This window comes from Anopheles gambiae, chromosome 2, assembly GCF_943734735.2.
Source record: "Anopheles gambiae chromosome 2, idAnoGambNW_F1_1, whole genome shotgun sequence".
In the NCBI taxonomy this organism is placed as follows: domain Eukaryota; kingdom Metazoa; phylum Arthropoda; class Insecta; order Diptera; family Culicidae; genus Anopheles; species Anopheles gambiae.
The window spans coordinates 105,542,942-105,552,505 of NC_064601.1; the positions used below are offsets into that span (position 1 = coordinate 105,542,942).

The following is a 9,564-nucleotide window of genomic DNA, read 5'->3' on the forward strand; positions in this document are numbered from 1 at the left end:
TACCAAACACATGATCTTACGCTCGATTTGAACGCTTGGCACTTTCACAATTACTCAATTCTACTTTTAACAATTTGAAGTCTGTGTAAGGTATTTAATAACATAAATTGAAGCGTTTTTTAATTAAGAACGTTTTGAAAACCCAAAGTCCTAAATTCCCTGACGGAAGTGTCCCACAAAGAGTAACAAGGAAATGAACAGAACCTAACAAGAACACCAGTGCAGTGAAATAAATATCAAAACATAAGTATGTGTAAACTTTGCAATAAACCAATAAACGCATCACACGTTCCCCTTCGTTCACTGTTGCCTACACAACCCCGTGCGTATATGCACCTTCACGCCAAGAAAGTCAGCATGTGACAACGAACCATATTTCATAAATCTCGGCTGCATGTTGAAGATGTTACGATGCAAATACTTAAGACTGAAGCACACCAACCCATGCAGCACCGTCGTACCATTTGCAGACGATAGAGTCCCGTCCCTGTCCCCAAACACCTAATAAAGCGCGACGCCTACGCGGAGTTGGTGGTGCGCAACATGATGCCCACAGCACAGCAATGCCGAGCAGCAAATCGTAAAACATCGTTGAAAGCACCACCACAAAACCGCACGACCATGGGGAGGGTTGAAAACGGGATTACTTTTTCGCCCAGCGGGAGCTTAATTAACGTACAACACATACACACGTTCTCCCAGGATCCCTCGGGGATGGCCTTGTGCTTTGCGTTTGGAAGTGTTCGGAGCGCAGCTGTGGCACATGGCTCCCGGTGCGGCATGCAACGAGAGCCCGCACCGGATGACAAAATGTCCACGCGCGGGGCAACACGGGGGAAATTCGAAACCGATTCGATCGGGTTGGCCGACCGGGATGAGTCCTTCGATGAGGGACGAGTCTCTGGGTTGAGCAACACGACAAGACAGCCCTCGACCGCACCAAGACACTTAAAAAGGATATGTGGGCAGTGGGGCAGAAAAAAACGCCACATTCCTTGTACAAAAAAAGGGATTTGCAGCACAAACCTCAGTCATTAGAGGGCTGGAGTGATGGGTTATTTTGGTATTAAGTTACACGCGCGCGTTCGGTCGCTCTCCCGGGGCACATTCCATCGTACCACACGACCCGGGAAGGATTTCATTCTCTGGAAAGTTGCAGGAGGAATAACACCGAAACACCCGTTAAAAGCCTGCGTGCGTTGCGGTGGCTGTGGGTGGTTTCAGGAGCCCAGTAGAGTAGAAACGAAAGAACAAAAAACCTCCTCTCCATCAAGCGACGAACCCTTCGGTCATTTCAGCTCGTGGGTCTGAGCCTGTTGCTAATAGCTTGGTGGCATTTTTAATATTGCTTTCATCGTCCTTTTTTGCTTGATTTCTTTTTGCGACAGTAAAGGCTAGGTAATTAATACTTTTTTGTGTGTGTGCCGTTACTACACTCACCCGGCCTGACCGCACGGTCAGGTTTTTGAAGGGTGTTTTTTTTTTGGGCAGGCCCACCTACAGGAATGCCATAATCCTGTCGCTCTCGGTACCGTTCGCCCGATCAATAATCCTATCGCAAAGCGAGACGCGTCCAGTCATGAGACTGGACACATCGTGTGACTCATCCGGCGGTACAGATGCCAACGTGCGTCACTCAGAAGCCATTGGCAAACCGAAGGTCCCTGTTGCTTTCTGCTTCTGCTTCACCCCACAGGCACATCACGAGGAACTGCCGTAACGCACAGAGAGCAAAAAAAGGGATCGTCTTTCGCGTGCCTTTATCTTGCGCTTGTTTGCAAGCGCAAGGGTTCCTGATTGGTGTGCCGTTGAGATAAGTTTTGGTCGGTGTTGTAGGTTTTTTGTGCATTAGTTTTGCGTTTACCCGTCCGTCTCGTGCTGTGGGACGAGACACAGGAAATGGTTAGAATTGGAACCTTGGTTTTCGGTTCAGCCCACCTCACTGTCGTCATCGTCCTGTCTCCGTCGCTTGCGTATCTTGCTCGTGTATCTTCAAGTCTGTTCGTTATCCTTTTAGGTCTGTTGTCGGTTGCACATTTTCCCCCACTCAAAAACATCTCCGGCATGTAGCTTGGAAGGGTCCCAGAAGCTGTGCTGTTATGAAAATACGCAACGGAACATGCCGTGTTGGGATCATTTTTCATTCATCGGTTGACGTTTTGCGCTGGGTTGCGGTGTTCGATGATTGGAGAGAAATGTGTTGCTGGCATGATTTTTGAAGTAAAATTTCTAAACAGGCTAACATGGACATATGAAAGAGGTTTCGGGAAAGTCTTAGAAAGAATAGATTCTTTTATCGATTACCAAATTAAATATTATACACACTACTGAATGAACCAGAGTTATGAGGGTTTGTTTAAGAGTTTACAGAGTTTAAAAAGACAATTACAGCCTATTCCTTTTGCTTTTACCCGTTCGATCCTCAAATCCGTTTGTTTGCCTAGAGAAGCGTGTGAAAGGAAGATGAGAACTGGTTTCTTTTTTTTTGTTGCTTTTCTCAACTTCCAGCGATCTACAACTTCGCTCCAACCGTTCGTGTTAGGCTTGAAAGTATTTAGCCGCGTCCCCGTCCAGACGGATTGCATCGATTAGTTTCCTAATCGTTGTATGCGGGATTGTTTTTTATGAGCGTTTTGTTTTCCTTCCATCCCAGCTCTCCGACACTGGCGGCAGCGCCACGTGCATCAGCGATAGCGTTTATAAAGCTTCTTTTTGTGTGTTTTGCCTTCATCCGGCACGATGTACCTACCCCGTAGGGTTCGTAATTAGTCAATGAACAAACGGATTGTGCGTGTGTTTGGGCTCGAAAACGGTCCACACATTCATCCACTTGGATGTACGCAACGGGAGGAAGAGCTGATAAGTCAGTGGCTGGCGCACTTGACTCAGCGGGAAGGACGCCGGCTAGACACGGGCAGTGCGCACGCACCGGCCGATAATTGGTGCTTCAGTGCCCGCAGACACCGCAGGGCGCTGCAGGTAATGCCCACCAGCGCCGGCAAGTGCGTGGCGTGCTGCTTCCGGCCGGCCAGGGGACGATGTTTCAATTTGTACTGCGGAGCTCACGGTCGCGCCAGCCATATCTCGCTGCCGGTGCCGTATCCTTCGCTGCCGCACGGGGATGCTGCCCTGTGCCCGTATCTCGGGCATTTGAAGACGGCGACGGCTTGCCCGTCCGATAAGTGGTCAAAAGACGCCTGATGCTGTTAAGAATGAATGCACGAAAAACTGAACAAACAAACAGCACAATGAAACGTTCTCCGGTTTGCGGCATCCGGACGCCAGGGAAGGCCGATTTCGCTTCCACACTAATGACCGTTCTCGGTGGTGTGTTTGCGTTATCGCAAAAGCAACCCGTTGCCGGAGGGAAGAAAATCACTCCTCCCGGGAAAGCCAGAACGGGCACAAAATTGGCAGGTGTGCGCACCTACTGACAAATATGTGACGAACACGGAATGTGGAGCATTTAATTGAATTAAGCATAATTAAAAGCGGCGACCCTCGCACAACACACACGGCACCAGCGGCAAACGTTTAAGATGCGCGGAATGTCGCTAACGGTAGAAGAAGGAGTGTGTGTTGACACAAGCACGAAAAAGAAACTGCTATTCGATGCAGAAGAAGGACTGTTGGTTCTGCAAAAGAAACGAATAAACAAAAACGCATACGAAAATGCATCATCTCGGGTGTTCCTTCTCGGTGGCAATTTTAGCGAAACGTTGACAAATGGATCTACCACAACCGTACCAAGAGGATCGTCTTGTGGCTCACTGTTGTTGTATTTTTTTGTTCAATTCAAAACTCTTATCCTCGCTACTTGTTTTGTGCCTTTAAAGATTTTTATTTTCTTCTTAAACTCTGAATTTAATTTCGTTTTCGATGGCCCCGGAATCTGGTCTGCGTGTACCCTGGGCGTTCCGACAAAATGCGACGTTTCGGAAGGTTGAAATAACGCGTTGCAAGGTGTTGTGTTACTGTTGAGCGGCAATCATGCGGTGACATTTTAACCTGCGAGAAAATTATGATCAAATTGCTTATCCACATTGCGATTATCACTTGCGCTGGATTACCGAGTGCTTAAGCTTGCGGGAAGACGTGTGACGAAAGTAATTGCTCCCGTTTAACAGGAAGTCATTAATCGCCGTGATCTGTCAGCGCTGATTAAGGGTGGACAAATTGAAGCGTTTTGAAAATGGTTACATTAAACTGGAAATGTTTTTGGTTGGTTTTGTAGCAAAAATAAAAAAAAAAGCTAAGTAATTGCTAAGGATCGTATTTTCTTTCAACGAATACCTTCGTTATAAACTATTTCGATTGCAGATCTTTATGTTAAATGTTAAGCTCTTTTGTTTCATTGTAGGGTGCTCCCGTGGTACAGTCGTCAACTCACACGACTTAACGACTCCTTGCTGGGTTAATGTCTCGTATGGACCATTCCCCGTAGTAATAACTGACTATCCGGTTGCGTGGAAATTTTTAAATAAGTTTCGAAAGTCTGTAGATACCGGTATGACCATCGCGTAGGTCGTTTCGCTAACAAGAAGTTATCTTTGCTCCTGTACGAACTCCCTAAATTGTAATGCTAGTGAAGAATATATCTTCTTCAGTTCAGTGCAGACTCCTTAAGCCGAGTCTCAAAAAGCTCTACAGTTTACAAATACATTCATTTTATGCAAACTTGTTTTTTGTTCCATGTTGCAATGGAGTATTCAATTCAAATATCTTTTAAAAGCAAGAATACACATGGGAGAGACAGTTCACTTTCAGTCTACTGAGACTTCACTGCATGTTTCGAGGTATTAAATTCCATTTTGTGTTAGGCATTTCAAATGAAATGTAATTATAGAGTTCGCTTAAAACTATCCACATTCCAAACATTGTTGAAGTAGTAGACATCTTGAATGTCTTGTTTTGAATAGACTAGCTAATGGATATGCAAATATTTTCCAATTTTACCAGTCCGAGACTCGTAACATCTCATCATAACAACAAACATCGCGAAAACCAAACACAGACATTCAATCAGTCCCGTTCTAATGACCATCGGGCAGTTAAAATAATTTGCTCATGTATGGTCAGCTATATTCCCATAGATAAAACAAACGTTCGTCAGCGATCGATTTGAGCTCTGCCATGCTGGTGATCTTGCCGGGTTTGGGGGTAGCCCAGGGAGAGGTCAATAATATCTGGAACATATTTATGACACGTTCGTTCAGCAGTTCTTCCGTGCAGTTCCCAGGAGTCGTCGATACTGTCGCTGTCGGCCACGCTCGTGGACAGCGAACCGAGCAGCGATGAATATTCATACTCGAATGCCAGACGTGCCCGAGGTGTACGGTCCCTCTGCACCCCCCCCCCCTCCTCCCCGCCCCAGCGCCCCAATGAGATGGTGTGTCCTCTTGGACGCACAGCATGTTCCTTCTCGGCGTGTGCGTCGTTCGCTCGTTTGCAAACGCAAATGCCTTCCCAAACTCCGATTTCGAACCTGGCCGGAATCGAACGGAATTGATCTGTGACAATATTCTGACATCTTTACGAGCGTCGAGCGTGACAACGGCCGCCGCCACGGTTTGGTGGCGGGTGTTATTTTGCGCCCATTTCAGTATTCGGCAGACGGCAGTGGCGAGGTTTGCCCGCCGTCATGCCGGCCGTTTTTATGGCGTGACGCCTGCCTTCGGAAACACATTACCCATTTTGTGGGTTGAGGGATGGGGAGGAGGAGGTGGTGAAGCCGTTGAAACAAACCCCATGCTGTGCCGGGCGTGGACGTGCGGAATCATGCCGAGATTAAATCATTATCCGTGCACAGGGCGCGGACGTGCCCGGCGTGGGTTCGCGTCTCGCGTGATGCAGATGGGTACATTGCGACGAAACATTGGGGCATCAGCATCGATCATGATCACGAATGGGAATGCGCGGTTGGTGTGTGTATGCGGGGAAGGGGGACATAAAACCACTCACACACACACATACGCGCTCGAGGGGAAGTCAGCTGAATTGTAAATTACGTTTTATGCGCGACCTAATGGCCGCTGAAATATGATCGTAAAACATGTCACGGGCATGGTGCGCCGTTTTACGAGTGTTTTGATTCCGCTCCGTCCCGCCGTGAAAAGGTTGGGGTGTTCTGGGTTTGTGATCTACTACTGCCTCTAGCACTGTTGACTACTGCTGACCGGCAGCTCTCCCTGCTGGACTAGCAACGGGAACGGGCACGCAGGGAATAGTTCGGAATCCCGCAGATAATGCTAATGAGGTGTCCGGCCAGACCCTAGGGCTTAGTTTTATGCGGGGTTTTCTGGTTTTGTTTTGGGTATCGGACGGTCCCTCCACGGGTTGAAACAAATTTGACAGGTTCGCAGTAGGGTTTGTCGCTTGCCAATCACGACGAGACGGTGCAGCAGGTTTTGCCCTCAGGGGAGGACGCAGTAAAAGGTGTCATAATAAGGACGGGAGATGATTTAGCAGATCCTCTGAGTAGCCTAATGAGGAGAGCGTCCATAGCTGTACCATCGCTGGAATGTACTTTCGAGATGTTTTCTTTGCTGGCAAGCCCTGTGTTTTGTTCTTCAGGGTCTTAGATTGAACTCTAAGAGACTTCTCCAACTTCCAGCAGAAATGGTAAATTCATTGAAGTCTTCACTTGAAGATCCACTGCGCAAAAACCAACTCAATATATTCTTCTCGTCGGAATTGGGAATTAACATTCGTAAAGGTTCGTGCGCGTGCGCTAGCACTGGATTAGCATTCCCGTCGCGATCCAGCCCAAGAACGGCACGGCCAACTAACGCCAAAATCGGACCAGCATGAGCTGGGCGGTTGCGTGAAACACTATCCGTGTGTCTTCCCATCCCGAATTCTCACTGAACGGGTTCCCTGATGTACTCTGCTCCATCAAACCCGACTCACAAAAAAAGTATGATCTCGTCACGCTTTTTAATGGAACGCCGCGTCAACTTAACGAGTCGGCAGCGGCTCAAAAAACCGTGCACCACAGTCTGAAAGTGACACCGGGACGCGAGTGCTTGTAAATTGTCACATTAGCTACACGTCACGCTTGTTCGGGCACCTGGCAGGTGGGCACATCACATACCTTGAGCGGTCGAGCGTTGGGATTAGAATCAGTGCCGATGTGCCGTTAATAATATTATGATAATGTAAATGTACATCATTTCCATTTTATTGCCGGTGCGTTATGATCCGCCGGCGCACATTATCATTCAAATTGTTGCCGCGCATAACCGCGCAAACGCGCGCGCCAGGGACTTTCTGCTTTAATTCTAGATGGAATCTATGCAGAGTATCGGGCCTCTGTCGGCGTACAGGGGTTTCGGATGTTCAATCGGAACGGGATACTTTGGGGCGAGGGGAATTCCCGGACCGGATTAATGCACCAATACCATTTTTTTAGAGGGGAACGGCATCAGGTGGCATAACAATTCGTTAGGGTGTTAATAAAATTAACGAGCCGAAATATAAACAAACAATCGTGAAGTGGTGGCCTCGCACCTGCAGCGAAATTATTTGTGGCTGCGTGATCTTTGTTGTGAGTTGGTTTGGTATAAGTAGTTGTGCATTCTGGAAGATCCAGCCAATTCGGGATGCTGATGGAATGAGTCATACGCAATACATGTATAACGAGCAAGGCCTTGTTACGGAATTTATTACCAGAAACTTAATCCTTCTTTTACGACACCCTTAAAGTATTCTATGTTCATGGTTTAACTCAATCATTTTATTCCAATTATCAAATTTCTCAGCAAGAAGCGATGCAACACGTGAATAAATAGAAATGCTACAATATTTGTCATCTTTCTTAAACACGTCGCGATCGCTTATATCTTTCCACCAGCATCTCAATCATAAACACCATCACCTCCAATACCCACTGTCCGAGGAAAAACAGCATTAGTGGCTTGAGATGATCAAAGCGAATGACTGCGGATGATCCATCAAATGCACCGGGTATCTTTTTACTCTTCACAATGTACCATATCAAACAGCTGGCTTGCTTCTGGCGCAAGTGCTGCTGCATGCCTGCCTCGAACACATGCTGTTGAAATGTCTGAAATCGTCTCCTGAGCAACGATTTAGCACCAAGTGCATAAAATGGTATCGTTTCGTAAACGTTCTCGGGCAGTATTGTATACAGCATCCCATGGCCCTCAACGCTGTCGGCAAACAGCTTTTCGAGCACCAGCGCAACACGATTTTCGAGCAGCGTTATTCCGTCGAATTTGAAGTGTACTCCGTCGTAGAACTCAACAATTCCATTTAGTTTATCGTCTTCCATAATGTTGATCTTTCTAGAATGCACTGTGATGTTGCGTTCGCGCAAGTCGACAATTGACGCCGCGTCTGGGAGACGGGGCGGTTCGGCAAGGTACGATACAAGCTTTGCTTCGTAGGCACATTTTAGTTGAAAAAATAGCACGATCAGCGCAAAGGCAGTAGCTTTCTCGACGCGTTTCGTGAGACGCAGCTGCTGCTTCTCAAATCCAAAAAGTGCTAGAGCAAGCAGATTGTTGCTAAACAATGTCGGTTTGAGCTGGTGGATGAGCTGAAGTGTCACCAGGATGCCGAGTATTAGGCCCCAGGCGGAGTGATGGAATGGTTTCAGCAGAATTTCCCAAACATTGAGCAAACGGCCCTTGGGCGTTGCTATGGTGAACTGTTCCATGGATGAGGCGCTGATCACATGTTTGTTATATTGCGTAAAATGCAACCGATTTAGTAAAAAACTTATATCTTTGTAGCGAGCTACACAGCTAACTAAAGACTCAAACCCATCACAAAGAACTTCCTGTAAATGTAACGTAAGACCTAGCCGCTCCGCAAACAGAAGGAACAGCGCTGTATCCTCCCCATACATTTGCCCACAATACATGGCTGTGTAATGGCCTTTCATGTATCCCGCTGCAAATTGTTTATCTTGAATCGTTTGCAAGCGATCGAAGAACAGTTCACTTAGGTCAGGAAAGCTAGAATAGCTCACAATGCGCAACGGTTGATAGTGAAAGCTGAACAGGGCGTTCTTGTTGATCGCAACACAAGCAACATAGTATAGCATCAACGATTCGAAGTATTCACCAATCTGCCGGGGCAGCGACGATGCGCCCGATGCGTCAAGTTCAAATAGAACAATTGTGCGACAATCCGAAGGTATTTCCCATAACCATTGATTGATGTAAAACTGGTCAAGCATTTGCTGCTCGTTTCCCCACAAGAGTATCACCATGTTGGGCTCTTGGTGTGTGGGAATATGTCGGCCACTATGATCTGCTTGCACCAGACTGATATGCTCATTGCTTAGACGCTGTACGATTGAGTTCAGCAACGGGGACAGATTGGTGCCGTTGGAAAACTGGAGCAACCAGCAGTTGAAGACACCGAAATGTTGCTTCTGTAGAGTGGCTGCCATATGAGCCAGATAGTCTACTATATCGGCCTGTCGGTTTGGTAGTGTATGCACGCTATAAAAGGAAAGGATCAAGGAAACTAGGACTATCTTGCGGGACAACATGTTGACGAATGACGGGGATAATAATGCACTATACTGGTGGC

The 9,564-nt window shown here is 47.2% G+C and overlaps 1 protein-coding gene across 1 annotated transcript; it reads right to left on the reverse strand.

The window, feature by feature from the left end:
- Nucleotides 1–467: 467 nt before the first annotated feature.
- LOC5666985 (uncharacterized) lies at nucleotides 468–9,258 on the reverse strand. Its single transcript, XM_061651389.1, has one exon. The coding sequence runs from the start codon at nucleotides 9,236–9,238 to the stop codon at nucleotides 7,817–7,819; it is 1,422 nt and encodes a 473-aa protein (XP_061507373.1). The 5' UTR covers nucleotides 9,239–9,258; the 3' UTR covers nucleotides 468–7,816.
- Between the last annotated feature and the right edge of the window lie 306 nt (nucleotides 9,259–9,564).

What these genes read in the sequence shown, in the direction of transcription:
- LOC5666985 (XM_061651389.1), bottom strand. Translation starts at nt 9,238, where the DNA reads ATGGTGATACTCTTGTGGGGAAACGAGCAGCAAATGCTTGACCAGTTT.